This window comes from Vanellus vanellus (assembly GCF_965231255.1).
Source record: "Vanellus vanellus genome assembly, chromosome: 2".
NCBI classification, from domain to species: domain Eukaryota; kingdom Metazoa; phylum Chordata; class Aves; order Charadriiformes; family Charadriidae; genus Vanellus; species Vanellus vanellus.
In genome coordinates, this window is record NC_138906.1 from 60,019,432 (window position 1) to 60,045,221 (window position 25,790).

The 25,790-nt window shown below is 41.9% G+C and overlaps 1 protein-coding gene across 1 annotated transcript in view; it reads right to left on the reverse strand.

Moving 5' to 3' along the window:
• The window catches only part of DPY19L1 (dpy-19 like C-mannosyltransferase 1), a 50,164-nt gene extending 40,169 nt beyond the window's left edge, over positions 1-9,995 (reverse strand). Inside the window, exons 1-5 of the mRNA XM_082479642.1 lie at positions 9,596-9,995; positions 8,428-8,496; positions 3,311-3,335; positions 1,916-2,003; positions 1,132-1,269 (exon numbers count right to left, since the gene is read on the reverse strand). Coding sequence (XP_082335768.1) covers positions 1,132-1,269; positions 1,916-2,003; positions 3,311-3,335; positions 8,428-8,496; positions 9,596-9,890 — 615 coding nt within the window. The 5' untranslated portion in view covers positions 9,891-9,995. The remainder of the gene's footprint in view (positions 1-1,131; positions 1,270-1,915; positions 2,004-3,310; positions 3,336-8,427; positions 8,497-9,595) is intronic.
• Positions 9,996-25,790: the final 15,795 nt, after the last annotated feature.

Genomic DNA, 25,790 nt, shown 5'->3' on the forward strand with positions numbered 1-25,790 from the left:
GCAAATTCATTTGACCAGTTACCTTCGATTTTTGCAAGTCAGACTATAGCTGAAGTAAATAAATCCTTCTCAGCTAAAGAAAATAACTTTAGAGTATTCAGATAAAAACAAAACAAAAAAACCAAGCCCAAAACCAGGGAGAGGGTAATAAAAAGCACTCATCTATAGCATTTAGCTCTTCCAGAGCAAGGAATTAAGAAACAAATGAAACCACTACATGCAAGCTGTATAAATACATGCGTGCTGAGAACTCTTACACATAAAGTTCCTGAAAGTAGCTCTGCTCCGAGAGAGTAGGAGAATGAGTATAAATGTTACTACCCAACAATTACAGCCATTATTAGTCCTTGGTTCTGTAAAAAATAAGCTGTTGCTGACACACAGAGTCACAGAAACATACATTAACCAAAGGATTTCTCCCTTGGCAAAACGTTTGAGACACAGTGGCAAAACCATAAGAGAGATAAAATCAAACATTTTTGTATTTAAAGTCACGTTCTTTTTAGCGACAAAAAAAAAAAAAAAAAAAAATCAGAGCAGGAACGTAATCCAACCAGGTAACACTTCTAACATCAAGTAAGTACAAAATAACAGCAGGCAGTCTTCTACAGAGGAATTTCTTCTGCAACATGTAAGTAAACTATTACCATTCATGGATTTTAGGGCCACAGTGAACTGTGATGCGTTAGTTCATTGTCCTACACAAAATGCAAACCAAAATAACCTCTCAGTACCTGTATCACTGCAGGCATTATTGTCACATACTACTGATGTTTCGTATGTCATATTTCCTGAAGTACACAACGTCAGCAACTTACTCGCTTTCAGTGAAAAGAATAAAAAAAGACAAGTAGTATAAAATTTGATTGCAACTTGAGGGCATGAAATACTAAGATCTAGAAAGTAGTCGCATTTGATTGGACATACTTGAAGTCTGAGAATTGATCACAATGTATGAAGTAACTTTCTCATTTTAAATCTGGAACTAAAATACAGTACTTAAGCAACACTTCATCAGTCACTGTATCTTTACGACCACATTTTCCAGAGTAACATTTCTTAGAAATTCATAGTCAAATCTAAAGAAAGCAAAGATCTATCAGAAGCTATTATTTTTAAAACATAGCTCACCTCTGGGTAAAGATTGAACCTTTGTAAGGTGTTAATCACTAAAGGATATTCAGTTATTCTGTCATTCATAATTGCCCATACTCCATTCCAAAATGATGGTGCCTCAATAATGATCTTGAAGTAGGAATAATAAAGACCCTACAGGAGAGCAGAATTGTTTTTTACAATTAGAGAAGTCACTTCTGCTTCATGAACTGCCACATACAAGCTTTGTTTTTAAATCAAATTTTGTAATATAACAAATAGAAAATGATTCAAGATAACTATCCAGTTTTTCAAATCTCTTCTATTAGTGCCACTGAAACAAGCAACATGCTTTTCCTTTCACCTTGTTTCATAGCACATCTGAAAATCTTGCATTTGGGCTGGTAACTATGCACTAGCATAGTACTCTGCAATTCTCAACATAACAGCAGCCAAAAGGTGTATATGTATGCAATTAAAAAAGTTTAAATTAAAAAAAAAAATTAAAAAGTTTTTAAAAAAGCTGCATAACAAGACTATAATTGAAAGTAAAGTACAAAGTACTTGCAGTTTTATATTTTAGGTCCTCTAGAATCATACTTTAAAATTACATTTTAAGTGAACTGTGAAGAAGTACATTCACAGCAATCAGCTGCAAGACACAAATGCTCTGCATGTAAAAGTGTAAAGCATGTTAGTTGCAAGATATCAATATATTTACTTATCCAGAAGGTATTAAGAAATTCGGGAAAGCCCATGATCACAAGATTACAGACAGCAGTTTTCCAATCACTGAATTTTTATGGAAACATAATCTAACCATTTCCGTGCGAAAAGCCATTTCTCTTTCTAGCGTTGACAGGTGAGAAAAATGACGGTCATTTTCGAAAAGAGTTGTTACGTGACACCTGTTAGAAAATAAAAGTTAAAACTGAATAAAGAGTTTTAGAACCTGTACTAAGTCATATATACAAATGAACAGCTGACAAAAAAAAATAATCAATGAAGACCCAAAGTTTACTTACAAACTGCTATTTAATTTACTCATATATCATACCAACATTCTCCTCTATTCAGATTATTTTACATGGAAAAAATATGAACCCATACAGCATTTATTAAATTCTACTGTGGAACTAGTTATAATACTCTAATGTGTTTTAACTTAAGTGCAGATGCTTAAGGATCATAAGTTTAATGCTATTAAAACTATCAAGTCTACATATTAGGAAAGAAAATGTAAATATCTGACAAATGAAAAGAATCACAGATTACAAACTGGTGAAAATAATGGTGCACATAACAAGTAGCATATGTTTTTTCCATAAAAATCTTTCATGACTTGTATTTTAATGCAGTTATCTGCCATTATATACAGATGAGCTTACCACCAAAAGTATATCTAAATAAAGATGCAACTACAGGGAGAAAAAAAAAAAGCCAGGAAAAAAGCAAATCATTTCGGAGGCAAAACTTGCAATGTCCAAGAGGAGCTTCATCTCCAGAAAGCATGGAAAAAGAAAGAAACAGCGCAGTGCACATGACTCTGCTTTTGAATAGGAATTTGCAAGAAACAAACCACTAAAAATCAATAGTTCTTTTCCAGCTAGGAAACAAAAAACAGAGTGGCAGAAGCTGTTACTTTTTATCTGTGCAAAAGCAGCTGTTGAAAATCACTACAGAAGCCATTCTATTTCAAGTCTATACTACAAAAAAAAAAAAGGGTGAGGATTAGGACGGAACATGAAACACAAGGATTATGTTGACAAAAAGTAGCTGAAAGGCCATTCTTCTATATACAAAGAAAACATTGGCCAGAATTCTCTGAAGAGGTTAGAGAAAACATGATGTAAAACTAAAATTAAAGGAGAATCTAAATAAGCATAACATAGGAGAAAGTGTAAAGGATTTACCTGGACTTTCAAAATGCACTGAGAGTAAAAAGGTCTGGTAGAGGAAATGCACCCGAATTTGTATAGCTAAGCAACAATTTTCCACATGGAAAGCAGGCTTCACTCCTCGCTGAACAGGTTTAGGAAACCTTTCACATCAGCTTCCCAAGAACAGAATTATCCATCTTACAGACAACAATTTGGTTTTCAGATGAAAGATCTAAATATAAGTTACCCCAACAGCTTGTCTAAATATAAGTCAAAATGATACTTTTATTATTTTAAAATACCATATTACTCTCTAGCAATAAATTTAATCTTACCAATGTAGGACTCCTGCAAAAGCAGCTGTAAAGGAAACAAAAGGTGTCAAGTTACTCAAGTATTTAAATAACTGAACATGAAATCATGTTCATTGAACTCATTACAGTACTACTTCAGGGACGCAGAGAAGGTACTCAGCCTCCATAAGAACAGAAGAATAGAAACATGTGAATTAACTTTCACGGCCAGTTCTTTGAAAATCTGCAATTATGCTGATGGTATTCAGCAATAAGCAATGTTCCCACCCATATCCTGCATCACTCAAGTCGATCCATCAGAATCTAATCCACCCATTTCGTCTACCACCAAGAAAAATGAGTTATAAGCATTTTTAAATAAGCATAAATATTTTTAACATCTTCAAAATACCTACTGTGACTGATTGCTTAACTCCTGCTCACATTTTGACTAACACACAGCTCATGCTAAGGCCCGATATATGCTTGGAGCAGCACTGTTAGGTCAAAGCAAGGGCAACACATAGCCAGGACACAGTGGCCAGAAAGAGCAGCCATTATCACCTGCAGCTTGCTGCCTCCTGCAGCCATAATCCTTGCATATTGACTGTCTGGCAGTTTCTTCAGAATCTGTTAACTCATGGAAATGGTATAGACCAAACTTCCATGATGGAAGGTATAAATACATCAGCTTACCCAAAATGTTTTTGAAGCAGATCCAGCAGCAGCTGGACTGCTGAGACTTTTGTGCTTCCTGATACAGGGGAAACCTGCACCATGACGGAAAAGGACGGATGAGTACTCCCACCATTGCCTAGGTAACTGTTTTGCTCACAGGTACACAAGCGAGGAGTTACAAGTTATTAGTACATGAATTCGAGAACTTCTAAGTTAGAAATCTCATGCCTTAAGTGATTAATTAGTGCATTCCATGTTAGACTAGTCTGTATAAAGCAGACTGAGCCCTTGTTTGTCATGTTTGTTTTCTTTCCTAATGAGTTCATAAAATAAAGTTTAACTGACAGAGTACATTGTCCTGTAAATTTGAGAGATTCAAACGGACCACCACAATCAAGACAAATCTAATTGACACTATAATTGCTAAAAAAGGTAGACTCTGCATGTAATAATATTCCATTTGTCCATTTGGAGACTATCTGCACTGTTGTCACATAGGTACAGAACAAGAGAGAATCTGAGGGACAAAGGGAAAAGACAGACAATGATAATGAGGTGGATAAACAGTCTAGGTCTCTGAGTTCTCGAGCACAACAAGATCCAGAGACAGTAGAAGCCACTCCATTTTGCTTGGGCAGCATTCACAACATACCCAGAGCTCACGACAGAAGCAAAGTCAGCATGAGTGAGGGATAAAGGGCAGGCATTTAGAGGGACAATGGTGCTCCTTCTAGACTGGAGATGTCTTGGTTGCCTTCCAGGCACACAGTGGCTCTCTGCCATGGTTAACATAGAGCCCTCTTATTCACATAGGTTATAGGGAGCAGAGAGAAAGTGAAGAGGACAACCACCCCCCTTGCTTACACCCAGCTGGAGCCAGGAAGGTGCTGAGCACCGTGTCCCTCTCCAGGGTGCTGATCTGCACACACCTCTGACAGCCCGCAGGCACGCGGGCACAGCCCTCTCCTCCGTGACAACACGGAATAGGTCAAGTTGCTTGCACATAGGTAAAACATACATCAAATGCCTGCACACAGATGCAGAATATAGTCAGAGAGTTAGTGAATGCGCTTGTGTTCGGACCACATGTTACATGCGTATGGTGGTCTGTTTCTGGAAAGCAGCAAGGACAAGAGAAAGAAAAACACCTTTGCAAAACCACTAAATTTATGTGGAAGAGGAGTGGTCTGAATACACGCTTCATGCCCTACTATATATTTCCAAACCACATGTTTCTCCAACACAGGGCCTGGAAGTACTGCTGCTGCTGGCAGTACCTGTTATCATTGTCACCACAATGCTGCTGCTGGCAGTACTTATTGTCACCACAGGTCATAATGAAACAACCTACATTTATGAACCTCAATTTTAATGTTAAAGTTTTGTGTACAGTAATGTGTGAGGTGAAACTGGTAAGACAGAAAAAAAAAGGAAAAAAAAAAATTACCTAAGGCGAAAAAGAATTTCTAAACTACCTGCCTGTACAATTTAACATTTACCTCACATTACATACTTCACATAGTAGTTCAGGCTGTACAATAACACACAGGAACTTCCTTAAGGAGTTTTTCAGCTCCACTTCAGTCACTGAAGTAGTTTTCTCACAGAGCAGCCTGGATTTCAGTTAGAAAATGAATATCACATGCTTTCATTTAGAATTTTACATTTTTACACATACTTTCTAGAAAATAAAAATTCACTGGAGGATTGCTCAGCGTAGTTATCATTAAGTGGAATTTGATGTCTTAGGAAAGTCTCGGGAGCTGCAGAATTTCATTTTTTTTAATACCACGGACATTTACATTAGTTCTCATGGAAAGCTGCAAATTCCTTTTTCAAAAAAGCAGATCTGGATATGATATGGAATTCCAGGTAAGCACATTAGCTATATCAGCAACACAGCAAACCATATTCCATAAACAAACACATTTTGCAGTAATTGTATGAAAAGAAACAGATCAGTCCATACCCGTCTTAGTTACTACTTATTAAGTCTCACATTTGCACAAGGCATTATTTCATTTCTCAGCAACATTTCTCAGATTCTCAATAAGATTCCCAATTAGATGCTGAAATACATTTACATGCACACACACCCAATCATATAAAAAAATAAATATCAATTTTAAGACAGATTATGTTTGGTAAGAATATACAGTAAAGTCCAAGTAAATGCATATTAGCTACCAGTACTGTTCATGATGTCAAATTCATGTTGTTCCAAATAAGCCAATAGGCAGTATTTTACTGTTGCAGATAATTTATCTATTAATATGGAAATTAAACTTCAGATTCAAACATACCACTTATTTCATAGAGAAAACAATATATTTAAATCTGATTCTTCCCTTCAGTAAATGTTTTATTTAAAGTCAATACATTAAGTGTAAATACATTCACAGTTATTTTGGAGAATTTCACATACATTTTTATAAAGCTTTACAATATCACTCTTATTGCAAGTATAAAACAAAGACCTTTCATAATCACACAGCAATTCATATAATTACTCACATTTCAAGAGACAATGCACTTAATTCATAGACTTACGCTATGAGCCCAAATTGACATTTTTCAACAGACTGCATCCAGACTTACATTAAGCTAGTTTCTGATGGAAAACATGCAGATCAGCTCTCTTAAATTACCTTCCTATGATCCCATTAATGTCATTACTGGGGAGGGAATGAAGGAGAGGACAGGAGAGGAATACTAGAGTCCTAATACTACAAACTTATACAGCTACTGTGTACTTGAACTTGCAGATGCATTTCCTCACCCAAACTAAGAATCCCCAAAAGTAAAGCATATGATCAGATTTTTGCAGACCAGGGCTATTATGTATTTTTTCAGATCTCCTATTTTTGCCTGTGTTCTGTTCCAAGAAAAGCAGTATGAGTGGCATATAAAAAGCATTCTAATTCTGGAAATTATAAATACTGCAGAATAAAGCCATAATATACAGAAGTCATTTACCAAGAGAACAACAAATGCTGAGACGCTGTAATGCAACAGGATGTGAAACGTACTAGAAACTGAGTAATACTTTGCAAGTATCCCCAAAATGACTAGGTAGGAATACAGCAAAACTGGGAACAATGAGGAATGTGCAAGCATTGACTACTTCTGCAGCTTAGTCAAGATGTTTCATTGTGAGATTCTGTGCAATCTAGAAAGGACGGCTTCAAGAATAAGGCCTCAATTCAATGGTCATTTTTATATTAAAAAACCCCCACATAATAGGACAAAGTGTTGTATAAGAATGTCCTTGAAAATCTGACAAGTTTATTGTCGCACATAAATTGGAGATAATTCTTAACAGAAAAAAAAATCCACACCCTTTAACGAAACTAGCTCCAACTGTGGGAGCCTCTGTTTTTAAAATCTGGACCTTAAAGTTGAAGTAACAACAAAAATTCAAATGCCACTAAAACTAAACAAAAAACACTATTTCATATTTAGTATACGTATGTTCCCTGCTACTGCAAATGCTGTATGCTATTACATACTTTGCTATTAAGGGTTTACTCCTGTTATAAATATAAATAGCTCCCTGAAGTATTTAATTGGTTATCTGGGTTTCACAGCCAAATTCAAACTCCAGGAATTACACAGTCGTCTACTTAATCTGCTCTCAAATTTTAATCAAATGAAAGCATTTTTCAATTTTGACCATCAGTTTAACATTTCTATGTCATTTAAGTAACTAGTAGTCTAGGAAATGCTGAATAAACAAAGGTAAGCAAAGCAATTCAGGAACAGTTTATTCATCAATTAGTTTGCAAGCTAAGGGTTGTTTCCCTGCTACTACTTTGCAATGTAATTCATCAAACTGAAGAAACTCCCTTTGGCAACAAGGACTACTGGTGGTGTGATTAATAGTATCAGCATCTTTGGAACACCCTGACAGTCTTTTAATGTAATACCTTTAAGAGTGTATCTAATTGCACATCTGACAAATATGCTATTATTTAACATTTGTTAACTTTAGGAATGCATGTTTTATTTAATTTTGCAAATATTTGAGGTGCTTTTTCCACGCCTTCAGCCATTAGCCATTTTATTATTTACTCCAAAATATTCCCAGAGATAATAACGCCTGAATTTACATACCCCTACAGTTGTATGTTCTTGCACATGTAATCCTTACAAAAAAAGCTGTTTTGATTACATTACTTAATGAGTTGTGCTTTTTTTTTTTCCCCTCTAGAAATTAATGACTGGATAGGAGAGATCCATAAATATCCGAACAATTATTTACCTACAAATGTTATGATACCACATCAACTGCTACAATACAGCTTTACAAAAGTTACCAGGTAGGAGGTTGTTTACCGTCTCTTTTCAACATTAGAAAAAAAAAACAAAACACAAACCATAGCTAAGTTATATTTCCAAATATATTTTGATACAGTTTACAATTCCAGAGAAAGAAAGGTAGAAAGAACAGTATTTTCCCCTGACGTATTCCTTCTACTTACCCAGAAGGAAAGTGAGCCATATCTTGCTATCAGCTTTTACAACGAAGGCCTTTCTGTCATCAACAAACACTGTCAAAAGAAAACAAATACCATAAGCATCATTAAGAACAGCCTCTGTAAAAAGAAATCTGTTCAAATCCTTTGAAGCATTAGTTTTCTGTAAAAATCTCGACTAGACTTCAAAAACGCTGAAAGAAATTTCATGCAGCAAGTTAGTAACCACGCATAAAAGCCTTAAACATCACAGATAGACCACTAACATGACTACACAATTCTGCGGGTTTTAATTCCTGAAATAACTTTTACAAAATAACTTGTCAAAAGAGGATTTCTACATAGATACATTATTGACAAATTTGCTCAAACGGAAAGTCAGCCTTTTAAAGAATAAGCAACCCTCCATCCTTTCAGCAAAGCTTTATGAAGAAATAAACCGGTCACACCACGACTATAAGCTGAGCCAGACAACACGACTAGAGAGACTATTTTAACAAGTTAGTTACACAAACAGCACATTTTCCCATTTCTCCCCCCCAAAGAACCCAAAGTGCTCAATCCCCCTTTTCCTTCCCCTCGCCCCCGATTCCCGCGGATACCAGTGTGGGTCTTGTCAGCTTTTTTTTTTTTTTCTGTTTTTCCGCCTTTTTTTTTTTTTTTTTTTTTTTTTTTAACCTCCTCCCGTCGTGACAGGCTGGAGGACGAGCACGGAGAGAGCGGGAGAGCAACCGGCCGCCCACCGCTGCCCCCGGCAGCGGCACACACCACCCTCCCGTCTCCCTCCCTCCCGCGGGTAGACGCCGTCGGGCCACGGGGGGGGGGGGGGGGGAGGGGGGGTACCCCGCTGCCTGGCCGAGGCTCTCCGCTCCGCTCTCCTCCGCGTTCCCCCTTCCCGAAGAAGGACGTCCCGGCGCTCCCCTTTCCCAGGCGGTAGGGAAAAGCTCAGCCCGTGCGAAAGGAGCTTTTCCCGCCGTGCCGGGCAAGTCTACCGACACCCGGAAAGAGGGGAAGGGAAGCGAGACCGAGCCCCATCCCGCTTCCCCCGGCCGGAAGGGCCAAACGGGGGCAAAGTGGGGGAAGGGGGGGGGGGGGGGTGTTAGGATTTGGGGGAGTTGAGGGGGGCGGCTTCCTCCCCTCACACACACACCCCACCCCCTGCCCCCCACCTCACCTCGGAGCCGGTCTCTGCAGACGCGCAGGAGCCTCAGGGGGCCGCGGCCCAGCACGTCCCGCTCCCCCTCAGCCGCCGGCCCCTCCCTGCAGGGTCTCTGGGGGTCGCTCCTGGCTCCCCGCCGGCCGCCGCCTCCCCTCCGCATGGCGCGGGCCCGGCCGGGGACCTGCCTGCCGGGGGAGTGCGGCGGGCGCCCGCGGCCGCTCGTAGGGCTGGCGCCCGGAGACTGGTGCTGCTGTTGCCCGGGCTTGAGCGGCGGCGACTCTTTGTTCCTGCCTCGGGTCGGGACGACCATCTCCGCATAGTCCCCGCCGGGGCCGGGGGGTACCGCGCTGGAGGCGAGAGGAGGGGAAGCCAGGCGAAGAGGGCGGTCCTCAGCCAGGAGGTTTCCCCCACCCCCAGGCAGGGCCCGGAGGCCACGGGGGCGGAGACGGAGACGGCGGGCTCCTAGGAACGGGGCGAGGCGGGAAGCGGGGGACGGCCGGCCACTACTCCGCCGGGCTGCGCCGCCACTGCCGCCGCCGCCGCCTGCTCCGCCCGGCTGGGCCACGTGGGGGCGGGGGCGGCGCTCCCCGGTTGGGGCGGGTAACGGCTCCCGCCGCCCCGCTCCGCCCCGCCCCGCCGCTCACGCACGCGCCGCCCCGGAGGCCGCTGCCGGCGGCGGCAGCTGTAGTGTGGGGGGGGAAGCGTTGACTCCCCTTCCCCCCACCGCGCCGCACGTGCTGCCCGCCCGCCCGCCTCTCGGCCTTCCGCAGGGCCCTCCCTCAGAGGAGGCGGGAGCGGAGCTCTTCCCGCTCGCCTCCCCCTCCTCCCCCCCCCGGAGGGACGGACGTGGTTTACCCGGGCCTCCCGTTCCCTCTCCTCTGGTGTTTCTCGCCGTTGACTTTCCCTGGCCCCTTCCCAGGTCGTTGGACTCTGTAAGGATCGTCTTCGTTACATCAAGCCCAACCCCCAAAAAGACAGGAGATCTCTGGAGTGTTTACCCCCCCAGTTCCCAAAATTTTAACTGCCAGAAGGTGTCCCAGGGCCACAGAAAGCACTTTGCTCTCCTCCTTGTTTTGGAGTTGTGGTTTGAGAAACCCACAATAATTTGTTGTCATTTAGGCAATTATTCTATCACCCAATGACCCCTCCCCACCTGGGAAAGGGAATCCGGGTTAAAAAACAAGGAAACCCAGGGGTTGAAATATAAACATTTAATAGAATAAGACTAGGTAATTAACATTAATAACTCTAAAGAACCAATATTGATCCTGATGCCAATATAAAATATACAAGGATTATACTCAGCCCATTCTATCAGTAGGAAGCTGTGCGCTCCCAGCAGTAGGCAGCAAATGTCAGACACTGCCGGCGCTACGGCTTCGGGAGGAAGGGAAGGGCTCAGGGGTCCGTCACCGGGCCAAGAAGTTCTCAGGACGGCAGCCATGAAGGGAGAGCGAGAACTCCTCATCAAACTTTCTCATTTATATTGAATGTGATGTTCATGGTATGAAATAATCCTGTTGGCCAGCTTGGGTCAAGTGCCCGGGTCTCACTCCTCCTCATCCCTGAACTTGGCGAGCTCGAAAATGCTGAGACCTTGAAACCCACACACCATAGCTGGCTATAAAGTAAATATTTTCACAAATTCCGACACCGAGTCTTCTAAAAGAGCTGTTTTAACAAGCATCAGAAGAAAAAATTAGTCCTGTGTGGCTCAAAGCAGCACAGGAATTTCGATGTGGGTTTGCCTGACTGTGCGCCACTGATGGGGCAACACCCGCCATGGGCCAGTGAGCCGGGCAGGGCCCCGGGCTCCCAGTGGGGCAAGGCCACGAGCAAAGCGCAACACCAGCCGAAAAACTTCCCCTGGGCTCAGAGGTTAAAAGGTCCAGGTGTCACACAGAGGTCCTGTGTCACACACTGGAGGCCTGAAATGTCCTTTCACCTTGTAGGCCTGAAATGTTGTTTCACGGCTTTCTAGAGCAAGCCACCTCCAGCACCTCGCAGCAGCAATTACTGTGGCCCCTACGCTAACTGCTGCAATTACCATTCTTTTAAGGCTGGTGAGTGTACAACGCAACTGCCAAACAAGTCCCAGCTACAGCAGAACCATCTTTCCTCCTCCTGCGCATGCCTTTTTGCTCAGCACACAGCAGTGGTCAGACAGGGACTCATCCGATAGGGATATATTAATTTAATTACCACTTTTTGATAATGTTGATTAAATATGGCAGAGGATAACCTCTTCATTAACTGCAGCCACTCCAAATGGATCCATTCCACTCTTCTCTCTCTGTCCCCTTGTTATTTTTTGTCTCCAGAAGTTCTTTCTTGACCGTACATATTCTTTGCCTCCCAAGTGCTCGTCATTGCTGTCTTCGGGCTTTTCTTTGACCCTGCTCACTCTTCATTTCTCTCTGTATGTCTCTGCTCCCAAGCTTTCTACATGTTTGACTTTTCATCTTTCCACTCAACTCTTCGTTTGTTTTTCCTGCCCTTGACACCCTCTTCCTCTGACATAACAAATGCGGGGCTCTTTCTAAAATGTTTACCACTTCTGTTCCTTATTCATATCCTTTTCCTAATTATTTTTATGAATCCTATCCTGTGAAGCCTTATGCAGCAAATACCATACTAAGATAGTATTTAAAAAAATATTATTAATAAATATGTAGTCGGCGTATCGTTAGCACAGGAAGGTAGTTTTGGTCCAGACTCAGCTACCAAGGTAACAGACATATGAGAACAGGACGGCCTTTGCTGTCTTCATGGTAGGAGGAATGCTGTTACCGAAATAAGGTTATAAAGATACAAGCTGGTACAGTCGGATAAAGCAAACAAGTCTGTGGGACTGGCAGAGGGCCTGTGTGTCCACCAGTACTTTTGGCTCCACATTTTTTTTGCTTGTTGAGGGAAAATTGTCCTTCTACCCCCGGCTGTTTTGGGGAGATAATTGCAAAGGGCATGTGTTATGTTGATCTCAACAAAAACGAGCAAGGAAGAAATAGTATGTTTCATTTGACCAGCTTAAATAGTTGTACAAAACAGGCAGTCTCCTGAGCACGCAGGCCCTTCTTCCAATGTGAACTACCTGTAGCAGTTTAATATTTCAAGAAACATTTATCTGTAGTTATTATATACTAAATCTAAATGAAAGCATGACAGGAACACCGTTTGAATGTTTGAAGACTCCATACTATATTTTCCCACCTGCTTTCCAAGAGAAAAAGTTCCACAATCTGCTCCTTTTCATATTTGATTTCAATCGTGCGGCCTCGTCATAAATTTAGTAACCAAAGGAGTCTATTGTTGCTGGCTGAGTGATTGAAATGTACAGGCTCCAGATAGTTAAGTTCTGCATGTAACTGGAATAGAAAAAGGAGCAATGTGATATGTTCTGCTGATTTTTAACTCCTGAAGCCTATTTTCAAATTTTGCCAAAATCGATAGAGTCGTGGAACACTTAGGAACTTGAAGGGTTGAGATTATTAAGGTTCAAATGATTGCTGTGGGATGGGTCAACCATTAAGATTAACTGGGCCTGCTCCAGCTGCACCAAATCAATTACCTTCAGGCTGTTTTCTTTTATTAAAACTCTGCAGGCAATTTATTTCAAAAGATACCACCCACAGAACCTGATTACAAAGGCACATACTATGAAACTAAACAACTCTAATGATTTTTAAAGTTATTATAAGAATGGAAAGACAGAACATCACATTCTTAAATGTAAAGGTGCCCATATTCAGCAGCTATGAATTGCTAAAGAAAACCGTCAATGCTACTTCAAAAGAGCTGCAGTAGAGCAGTACTCCTCTAAAAATAAAATGACACTTGCTTCAATCTGTAAGAGACACAAGTAGTAAGAAATGAACCTTGGGTTTCTATCATCATAGGACTTGCATATTTTTCCAGAAGTGCTATGTTTATTTCCAGCATTATTTTTCATACAGAGTAGCTCGTTATTAATCCTGCAGATCCCAGTGAAAGCAGTGATCCCAGTAAGCCAACTCATACCTTGCTGTTTATAACAAAAAAAAAAAAGGGGGGAGGGGGAGAAAATGTGAAATTTGATTTCTCTCAACTCTTGAGGGTGCTGAAGGATATATACGAGGTCACTAGACATCTTCTTTATCAGCTTATCCTAACTTCTTTTGACCAGGGACAGTAAAACCCATAAGATGTTGCTCCACAGTTTTCTGCTGTCCCGGGACAAAGCCCATCGTGGACCACAACATTCGTGTTTCTGCTAAGTTTTCCCTATCTCTCTGACCACACATTTTCCACGGTCACTGGACTGTGTCTTCATATTTCCAAATTACTCTGCCTCGTATCAGCAACCTCAGGATGCTGAGTTGGATGGTGGTTGTGACACACTGTCAATGGAGATAACCCACAGTCCCCAGGTATCATGCCCTGTAAGTAAAACACATTGCCTTGGCAGTTCCTATATATTCTCTAGCAGTATTTATTCTTCAGGACACTGGGCAGGCACACTTTGTCACCAAATAGTCCAGATCTTGCTTTCTTTTCCTCCACTCATTCTCATTTTCTGTACTGTTTCTTGCCACAAGTTCTCTCACTCTTCCTCTTGCCTCAAGCAAGACCTTCACTTAGTTTACCAGTACCATCTCTCTCCCAAGGTGATCTGAATAAGAATGCCCATAGAGAATTCCCTTTTTATAACTATAATGATGGTTCTTGTACCGCTCTGCTTTATTCCAGTGGCACTGCCTCCAGAGCATATTCTGCAGATTTTGTGGCAAGGCTGCCATTGCCACCTACCACAGGGCTTTGCTTCTGCGAAGTTTGTGTTGATCCCCCACACTTTCACACATTCAGTAGCAGACTTAATAATAGCCGGACTGCATTGTGGCAAGTTAGGGAACTTCAGGCTCCCTTTCCTTGGTTTATTTAATCCAAGGTTAGCAGGCAATGAAGGCGTAATCTGAAAATTATGTCTCTTCAGCAAACAATTGTGTGGCTGCTGCCTGGTTAGATGTACTCAGCCTAGCATTAAACTAGCCATTTTGAGCGCTGACAGCAACACAGCTGCAGCAATGGGGAGCTCAGAGCCTCAGGTAACTAGCCCGGCAGTTAGAGCATTTTGAGCTCCATACCATATGGCCATATCTGACTGAACTGATTAGTAATCCTATTTGAGCTTCAGTCACAGAGCAGACAAATTCTTACTTAAGGACAGAACTTTATGAGAAAAGAAATAGTTGGGACCCCTTCTTGTGATGAGCAAGCTGAATAGAAGTGCAGAAGGTTAAGGAGTCTCTTAAAGCAGAAGTACAGAAGCAGGATTGCCCTCAGAGTTTGTACGTGGAGGAATCTGCCAGGAAAAAACAGCAGAATATAGTGGCAAACAAGTTATAGTGTGCACCTTGTCCTATTTAACAGCTCTGTGGGACCAATTCTCCTTCTGCAGGATATGAATGTCCCTCCTCGAGTTAACTTCTTTCAACACGAATTGCCTGTGTCCTGAAGAAGGAAAAATATACTCCTGGAAAATCATTAATTTCTACTTGCACATCTCTGTTCACATCTATCTTTGCTTACTTTTAAAATTGCAGTTGCATTTTAACTATACATGTATGTAACTATATATAACTGGAGCAACTGCAGTTGCATTTTAACTATATATATAAAACTGTATAGAACTGGAACATCTATGTCTGTATGGCTAACTTCTCATACAAGCGAAAGCTTGTTTCTACTAGAAACAAATGAGTACAATTTACCCAGCTTGCCTACCCTGGTAACAAAAAAAATCACATTTTTAGATTGAGAGGTCCTGAAGACCCTTCTTTCTTTGACACAGAAATTACCTCCTTCATTTCTATAAAGATGATTGTAAGTCTCAAACTGCCTGCTGCCAGAATAACACTGAAGAACATTAGTGACTCAGAAAACCCAATTATTCTCGACCAGACTGTTTCTGATTTCTTGGCTTTCAGTTTCCAGTACCATTTTCAGGCTCCCCTTAAATGCTCCCATGCCCCCCCCCCCCCCCCAAAAAAAAACCAAAAAAAAACAACCACCAAAAAAAGGAACAAGAAATACTATGAATAATAGAAAAAAAAGTCAAGCTACAGTAGTAACCTCATAGGTGTAACACATCTTCAGTTACACCCTTCCTTGCGGCAGACAGAATGATCACAGCTGCACATCCATCCACTTGCCCTGTTGAGCAGCTGATTTGGGAGATTTGCCAATGCCCCTTCTTACAGCATGGAGTGCGATCATCTCCTCCCAACTGGGGCCTGGAATGTTTCTGTAATTCTTCACCATTCTGAGGACTTTTAACTCCTCTGCACGACATAATCTCCTTACAGCTTTCAAAATGAAGATCTCTTGCTGTACACTCCACGTTCTCACGGCGTGGCATTTGGCCCCAGCAAGTAGTCATGCTAATTTGGCATAGATGCCATGATTCACAGCCACAGCAACTGCATCTCATTATGCTTCTATTTGGAGGAGTAAATTATAGAGCAAGTTGCCTGAGGACCACAGAACTTACTATTACAAGCGGAAGTGATAGATCCAGCTTACCCTAACCTGATTTACCAGCCACCATGGTTTTGCTTTATTTTTTGAAGAGTCAGTGTTTATCTGGTGTGTCTCTTAAATAGCTGCTGCCAAAAGATGCATCAGAGAAGACAGAGGAAACAGCTTGCAGTGACAAGCAGGAGCTAAGTGACAACAACAGAACAGGTTCATATGAACATGGGCTGAACTATTACTATATTTCACGGCAGATGCCCTCTATGCGAGATTGAGAATATGTACACCATTTATGGTGGAAATACAGGAAGGCAGCAATGGACTTAGAACCGAAGCCTGAGAAAAGCAATGTTCTGGAAGTGCTCACAGAATAACCTTTCAGTTAACAACTGACAGAGCAACAGGATGTGAGAAACAGTAGGGCTCTTGCAATATGTTGCCATATCAAAGTCAGTAAACCTACACTGCTGGAGATTTACTGGCAAATCTACTTTGGCAAGAGGGTTAGAGAAGCTTGTGGACCACTGTGAAATACTTACAGCTGTATCAGAAACAGCAGCAGGGTCTAAGTTTGCCTCTTCAGATGTTAGCAAGTTTATTTCTGTTTCACCCTTTGCTTGCCCTGATATTCATTTCAGTGTATCTTTTACTGCCCTGGTTAATGAAGGTAGAGAAGAGGCAAATTAATTACCCGCAGACAGTGATTGGAAGTGCCTTTGGCAAACTAAGGAAACTGTCAGACTGGACCAAAAGCAAGATGATCCTATACATAAAACACCCCTTGAAGGACAAACAAAGCTGTGACTTGAGAATGTTGTTTGCTCCCTGTATATGACTGAGCAAATGTGAGTTCTTTGTGACAAACTGAAGTGACTACCATAGTCACCTCGAGGGCTGCAGGGCATCCTTTCTTGGAAAGTCTGGTCTTTTTGCCAGAGACCTTATCAAGAGGGGAAAAAATGATGCTGAGGCTACAAATACTTTAATTTATGGCCACACTAAACTAAAAATTCAATACAAATTTTACACACAAAATTTTGAAAACCCCATATGGAGTCCTTGTTGGTGACTGACAGTACCAGTTTATGTCTTCCTCATCTCCATCATCTTTTCAACTTTTTGATAATCTATCTCAAATCATGATCCTGACTATTTGTGTGCTTTCATTATACATTCTGGGACCTTGCTAATAAAAGCACCCAAATCAGACTTTAAAAACTATGTTCCCAAAACATTAAGATGTGCCACAGTATCAAACTTGATGGAATTCATCCCTTTCTCCCAGTTTTCCATGTGGAAATACAGTTCATTTGTAGGCATCATGGCTTTACACTACCTATCAGTCTGTTCCCCCTTACTTTTTCACATCACCACGCCAGTCTCTTGAGCTACTATAAAGCAAGTAGTGCTCCCTCTCAGTTGGAATAACGCCTTTGCCTGTGTCCCATCAGCTGTGCTGACAAACAGGAGCAACCATGGCCCAGTTTGGAGCTTATTTTTGAGGTCACAGTGCCCTCTACTGTCCAATGCTTCCTCTTTACTTCTGCATCGTCTTGGTTAAAAAAACAGTACGCCAAGTGTTTACATATACTCACTAGAAAGCAATCATTTTTTTTTTTTATTCCCAGAATTAATACGTTCATTTCTGTTTAAAGATACACTTTCATCTAGACTAGCAGGCCAAATCTGGGTTGTTTGACTGGACAGAAAACAAGTTGGCCAGGGCATAGTCATTTCTTGCTGACTATAACGCTGCTCTGTCAGAGTCCCTGTTAATTTAAATTAAACCGCTGATCTCTGCAGAGCTTGACTCACAGCGGACTTGTAAATGTTGAGTAATTCCACATGAGGAAGCGCTCTGACATACATGCAAAGTAAGAACAACCGGGCCTGTGTTTCAAGTACAAACTGTAAATACATCTGCCACGGATTTGTATTGCTCCTGGTGATCATTCCGAATCTGCAGATACAAATCACCTATTACATATGGAGGCGTTCTTTATAGACTCCTCTCCTGTTTGTGTTTGCCTTCACCATCTCTCTTCATGAGTGATGTGGGGTACTGTAGGTGGTTTCACTCCTCTGCGTGCATCCCCTGGAGCACCGCAGACAGTTCTGCAAGTGAGCCTGGGACCATCCCTGCCCTCCTGCCAACCCACCTCTCACAAGTAATCACAGACCCCTTGTGACACACCCTCTCTCACCCCAAAGCCCCATTTACCTTCACGCAGGACATGGGCTGCTCTGCCTGCCCTATCCCTACCATTAGAAAATCCTACTTGCTTTTGGGTTTAGCAAAGAGAATTCAAATCAAAAGAAGCACCTATAGCCAAAAAAAATCCCTAGCCTGTCCCACTTCTTAAGAAGCATGCAGCAGGTAGCACTGAAGGGGTTGGGCAGGAGGGGAACAACCCTTCTTTTTAAAATATACTCTTTGTTTCATATTCTGAAATTTTTTTAGCTTGACAGAATAACTCATTATGCTCAGATAGCAGCAGCTGGCTTATTGTTTTACAGGGCAGGTGCAACCACTCCAGCTCTTCAAGGTGCTACAACTCATTTCCCAGTAGTGGGTCTTGTAGCGTGATTCCCCATAGCATGACACGTAGGAGTTCAGAGGATTTTCCTTCCTGAGCGATTACATTGATGATATATATCAATGTATATATTGATGATGCCTGAGTGTAGTGCAGCATTCATTTTCCCATGTTAGTCTGATAGCAAAACGAGGAGAGTTCACTAAGCAATGCACTTTCAAGTGTGCACATATACATATAAGCGTGTGTGTTTGCATGCATGTATGTATAAAAAATATTTAGAAAATACTAAAAAAGCAAACAGTACTGCTGGGCATAGAAGGCATATTTCAAATGTGGCAGACATACTTGTCTTTGTCTCGCCATTTTTTCCTGCAACTGCCACATCATAAAGTCACAGGCAATTTCACTGATGCTGAGTAGAGCTGAGGCTCCAGAATGAGCCCCAGGGCTACACTGCAAGGGAACTGTCACACCTGTAATCCTGGGTTTCTCTGAAGAAATACTTCACAGGAAGGATGCTTTTAAAATTACCATTTAATGGAATGAGAAAAAGATGTCAAAGAGCTGAAGAGTATGCTGGATGGAGTGAATACTTAGCGCTTTTTTCACATGCAAGAACACACAGTTGGGATCACGCAGGGGAGCAGAGAAATGTAGAATTACTATCAGAAAAAGGTGATAAAGTTTTCAAAGGTGTTTTTTCTTCAGAAAGGTTTCCTTTTTCCCATCTGCTGAGGAAATACCTAGAAAAATTCTACCCGCTTATCAAACAGAAAGAGCTTCATTGACCACTAAAAACTCACAAATTACCTGTACCAGGTTTAAAGTAACTTCACATTTGCATGTCGTATGCATATGCAGAACTGCATTTTGCAAGCAGCGTGGAACCGCCACATTTCTGCTGTCATTATAAGCCTTATTGCCAGCATTATTAGAAAAGTTGCAGAGGAAAGAATGCAAAATAAATAATGACTGGCTTTACTGTAAACTGATAATAAAAAGTATCTCTTACATTATAGTGAAATCAGTCAACGTTTTTGCACAGCTGTGGAAAAACAAAATGTTACACTGGAGTATGTAAAAAGGAGTTTCATATCTTACTCATGAAGTCATCTATTGACTCCAGTTAGTACTGGTGAGATCTCAGTTAAAGGAATGTGTCCGATACTGAGCACTGCACTTCAGAAAAGATGCGGACTCACTGAAGGGTAGGGCTTTTTCCTAATCTCCTTTATCCCTTACTGTCATTCTTATTTTACATTGGCCATGGTAGTTGCAAAGTAGATTTCCCCCCACCAAACACATACACACAGCAGAACCCTCCCTTGAAGTCTGCACAAGGAGGATGTGAAAAATAGCCTGGAGAAGAGTAATCAGAGGCAATGCAATATCAGTTTTCAATAGGCAAAAGGCTGCTACAAGAAGAGACAGAAGCACTGGATAAGTTGTGAAGGGCTAAAATTACAGTCTGGGTCAGGTTAGAAATTGGGGCCAATTTCTAAGGAAAGTTAAGCATCAGACTCTTTAAAGGACCTGTGGAATCTCCATTGTTGGAGGCTCTTAAAAGCAAATAAGATAAACATCATTTAGCGTGTTTTAATTATAAACTGATCTTGGCTTGAGACAAGGAGATGATCTCTGAAGATCCCTTCCTGCCCTAGTTTTTATTGTTATATAGCAACTAATCCCTCAATGACTCTTTATGAAAAAATTTCATCCCAAGTATCCCCTGACCAAGCTGTGAGCTAGAGACCACCCAGCTCCTAATATACCTAGGAAAATGTTATTTTTACCCTGAGCTGCCATTCCATGGTTGTTTATCATGAAGGCTCTGTGTAACTTAGAGATTATCAGTCCTCTACAGTGAAATACATGGCAGCACCTTCAAAATTTGCCAACACCTGAAAAAAAAGAGAAGAAAAAGAACTCTGAAAGCAGAAGAGCAGGACTGAATCTGTAACATTTTCTTGGGCTTTTGTTTTGAGGTGAGGGAGCAGGAGAGAAAGGGGAAACACTGAGTTTGCAGCTGAAAACTAGCTTGGGTTTTAAAGAGACAACTGAGCTTCACTCATGAGTCTGCCACAGATCTACTTTGTAAGTACAGTGGATGATCTATAATGAGGTGATAACAAGGAAGGAAGGCAGTTGTGACAATAATTGACCAGTAGCATTGAGAGTAGGGACTTTGTATGTGGAACGAGACTGGACAGTAGCAGGCAATAACTGAGGAAGAAAATGAAAAGTCAGGAGACAAAGACGGAAAGAGGGAGGCAAAGTCATATTGGAAAATAGTCTTAAATGTACAAGGGCAGCAGAGGCCTAACACCAACAAAGATTCTGCTGGTTTCAGTGTTTCATATGTTTTAAAGCAATGCTACAGGTAGAAAGGAAATACCTAAGTGCTGGAGAGAATCTTGGTCATAGAACCTGGATCCCCTGACCTGCTCCTTATAGTAGGTCAGAGGCCCTGAGGTCTCCCATTTCTGAAACAGTACATAAAAGCTCAGTCGGCCATAGTTAAATTTTTCATGTAATTCAAGAGATAGATTGAGAAGGCATCCTTGTATGCACGTTCTCTACCCCAGGATACAACAAACATTACTTTCTCATGGAATTATAATCTCTACTGCACACATTCAAGAATGGGTCTGTCCATCTCTTATGCAATGGATTTTTGCTGCCTTCCTCTCTTGAACTGACTCAGCAGGTCTCTTCTACCTCAAGACTTCCACAAATAAGTCACAAAGGTCTTACGGAGAGCATGCTCCTCGTTCTTCTTCCTCATTGTCACTACTACCTAAAACAGAACAGCACCCCTTGTGCTTGAAGGAAATCTAAAGAAGGCAAAGGAGTTCATACTAACAAACACCTTACAAGAAAGATTGCAACTGCATCTTCAAGTTTTTCTTACATTTCTCCTGTTGTAAGCTTTACCTCAATAAATACTGTCAGATTTCTGTCCTCTCTGTACTTTACTTTTCAGAGATGCCTTATCCTTGTCTTACAGTCTCTGTAAGTTTAGCACTAATGGAACTGGCATCTCCTTTCCTGGGGTTCAGCCCTCCTGTTTCTGAAAGCTCCCCGAATATGGCTTAGAATAACAAGGAGGAATTCAAACTTCATGACCAGTCAAACATGTGCCTTTACTTCTCAGAGATGGCAGGGCTATGGCAGACAAATGCTCTGGACTTCAGCATTTCCATTAGAAAGATATTTATTCCCATTTCACTAGGGAGTCCAGCTGAGACATTCTGATCCTCCAGCAGAGAGTGTGTTTGTCTCTTTCAGGGCGGGGAATCAGTTTCTCTCAATGTGTCCACTTGAATATAGAATCCAAAATCCTGAAGATTATATATGAAATAAGTTTTTAAACTCATGATTTCTACTCTGTTTCCTACAGAAATAAGTCTCTGTCTATGCATATGAGTTTGTCTAATTATACCAAATGATTCTTTACTATTTAGCCAATTTCAACTTAATTCAACAGTCACATTTTACAATAGTAGGGTGTATTCGGATGGCTTTTGTGTTAATAGCAATTTAGATCTATGCAAACAGTGGAAGGAAAAGAAGACAAAACGTTGAGACCGCTGCGAGAGAAAAAATCGCAAGGTCTCTCTACTGTCATCCTGCTTTCTGAGACTTGAAGCGAAGGTCTGCAAAAGTATGAAAATTATTGCCACAAAATAAAATACAGGCAGCTTTATGCAAACTTGCAATCTACATAGTTTTGCCCTGAGTAAGGTGTTAGGTGTGGCATACTTACCCGGTTCAGCAACAGCAAGTCCCGAACAACTATCCAGTTACACCACTCTGGTGTGGAAAGAAAGTTTTAAGTGGGTGCAGACATCTGCTTTAAGCCTTGCAAGGCTTCCTGAGCATTATAAATTGGCTTTCGTGTAAATGAAAATCAGGCTGTGTATTTTCTGCCTGGTATGGTGTCGAGTACATGTTCCAAAAGTATTTAAAGACAACTTCTTTGTTAAGATATGGACTGTTATACTTGCTTTGTCTACCGGAAAGAAATTAGAAGTAGTGTGTGTGGATACGAGCTAATTATTCGCTCTTGTTCAGACAGCATTTATTACAGAAAATGCTAATATTTGCTGAAAATAAGAGAGTTAAAATATGTATATTTCACCATCCATAATCCAATAAGACATTATAATTTACAACTGCCTGGATGCCATCCAACCCATAAGTAGAAAACAAACAAACAAAACTACTGAGATAAAAACAAACCAGAGAAACACTGGTAATCAACTTAAGAAAAGTAAATAGATAGCTGATGCAGGCCAGCATCCTTTCAGTCACCCTATGGATTTTGCACCTGAGGACCTGGTAGAAGGTTCTGAGTATATTTTAGAAGATATACTCAATGCAGACTGTAGGTTATATATTGTGTAGGGGAAAAAATATGTATTTTGCTGCCTGAAAAATGCTTGAAGCAGTGTAATGAAATTTTGCAGCACTGATGGAATGGGTTCCTGGGAAAGAACTGAAACAAAACTGCTGTTGCAAGGGCTTAGGGGCAGAGGATGGAGGCCAGCAGGAACAAGGGAATTTGAGGAATACCAGGAACGGCATCTGGGGTGTATGGAAAATTTTGAATACACTAAATCTTTTTTTTTTTTTCCTGCCTCTGATTTTTCCCATTCCATGTTTACTCTCCCACCTTCCTATGCCACTCCGAAGAGACCACACGCTGAGCCACCAGGATCCCACTGCCGGGGCAGCGGGTGTTGGTGAGGGGCTGTGGTGGCCCCGCAGAGCGCCGCTGTGCCGCCGGCAGAGGGGGCAGGACGCCTGTGAAATACACCGCTGCAATCCTGTGTTTGAAATGAGACTTTTTTCTCTTCCAGGTGGCATTTTTCTTACAGTTGTATCCAAGTAAAGGAGGGGAAGGACCAGATGGTGTCGCAAAGACTATTATTTTTTTATTAGAAACAAAGGCGAGAATTGTTGTTGTGTGTAGGAAGCTTCAGGTTAGGCTGAGTGTTAGGGAAAAAATTAGGAAAAAAAGAACCTCGTCGATGCCTGACAAGAAATTATGAAGGTGACTGCCCTCCACTTAGAGCAGCACACTCCACCACCCACTGCAGCAGTCTTCTCCATGAGTTACTCCCTGTGAAGTTCTCTGATGGTGGCACCTGGGCTGGAAGCATTTCCCTGAGCTTTGAAGTTTCACGGTAAGGTTGTGTTGTGAGCACACACATGTGCCAGGAACTGTATGTGTGCACACATGGATGTCAGCATGAAAGTCAAGTGGGCAAAGCTTCCAACCACTGCAGCATGGCAGAGAAACAGGCTTGTGGCATGGTGTAAGCTGTTGATCCCAAGGAGAGCTTGCAAGCTCCATCCAACCTGCCCTTGAACACTTCCAGGGATGGAACATCCACAACTTCTCGGGACAACCTGTTCCAGTGTTTCACCACCTTCACAGTAAAAAATTTCTTCCTAATATCTAATCTAAATCTACCCTCAATTTAAACCCGTTATCCCTTGTCCTATTGCTACACTCCCTGGCAGAGAGTCCCTCTCCACCTTTTCTGTAGGCCCCCTTTAAGTACTGGAAGGTGGCTACAAGGTCTCCCGTTAGCCTTGTCTTCTCCAGACTGAACAATTGTCCTCTCCAGACTGAACAATGCAAGCTTGTGCAGCGTATGGAGAAGTGCAGAAGGAGCAGTGGCCCTCAAAGCACTTGTCTTGCATCTGCAAAAAAGGGTATAAATCTATCACAGCATAGAATCATGGAATCGCAGGGGTTGGAAGGGACCTTTAAGATCATCAAGTCCAACCATTAACCTAACCTGACAAAACCACTTCTAAACCATGTCCCTAAGTACCACATTTACCCTTTTTTTAAACACCTCCAGGGATGGCGAATCCACCACCTCCCTGGGCAGCCTGTTCCAATGTTTAATAACCCTTTCAGTGAAAAAATGTTTCCTAATATCCAATCTGAACCTCCCCTGACATAACTTGAACCCCTTTCCTCTCGTGTTATCACTTGTCACCAGGGAGAAGAGGTCCGCCCCCACCTCTCTACAACCTCCTTTCATGTAGTTGTAGAGCGTGATAAGATCTCCCCTAAGCCTCCTTTTCTCCAGGCTAAACAACCCCAGTTCCCTCAATCGTTCCTCATAAGATTTGTCCTCCAGACCCCTCACCAGCTTTGTAGCCCTTCTCTGGACACGCTCCAACACCTCAATGTCCTTCTTGTAGTGAGGGGCCCAAAACTGAACACAATACTCAAGGTGGGGCCTCACCAGTGCCGAGTACAGGGGGATGATCACTTCCCTAGTCCTGCTCACCACACTATTCCTGATACAGGCTAGGATGCTGTTGGCCTTCTTGGCCACCTGGGCACACTGCTGGCTCATATTCAGCCGGCTGTCCACCAACACCCCCACGTCCTTTTCTGCCACGCAGCTTTCGAGCCACTCCACCCCAAGCCTGTAGCGCTGCATGGGGTTGTTGTGACCCAAGTGCAAGACCTGGCACTTGGCCTTGTTGAACCTCATACCATTGGCCTTGGCCCATCAGTCCAGCCTGTCCAGATCCCTCTGCAGAGACTTCCTACCCTCAAGGAGATCAACACACCTGCCTAGCTTAGTGTCATCTGCAAACTTACTGAGGGTGCATTCGATCCCCTCATCCAGATCATTGATAAAGATATTAAAGAGAACAGGCCCCAGCACCAAGCCCTGGGGGACACCACTTGTGACCAGACACCAACTGGATTTAACTCCATTCACCACCACTCTCTGGGCACGGCCATCCATCCATCCAGCATCCCAAGCTGTAGAAGGGGGTGTGAAATTATATATTGTCTCAGCCTTTACAGTAGTCAGAACTGCAATTTTATGTTAGGTTGCAATTTTTTTGTTGGGATTTTTTTTGGCATTTAACAATTAAAGAGCATGATGGAGTGGAAGTGTGTAATAATGTAAAGATTAGCTATTCAAACAAGCGAGTGTGATTTAGGACCCCGCATGGCCAAGAAGTTCAGTGATGAGTGAATTTGTCAAAAGAAAGATCTGGTTCCTTGAAACTGAAATGAGTTTCTAATTCAGACCAAATGGGTTTCAGCTGGAGATTAAAAGAGGAAATTGTATCATAAGTTAAAAAAAAGTGTTATTTTGATTGGTGATAAAGTG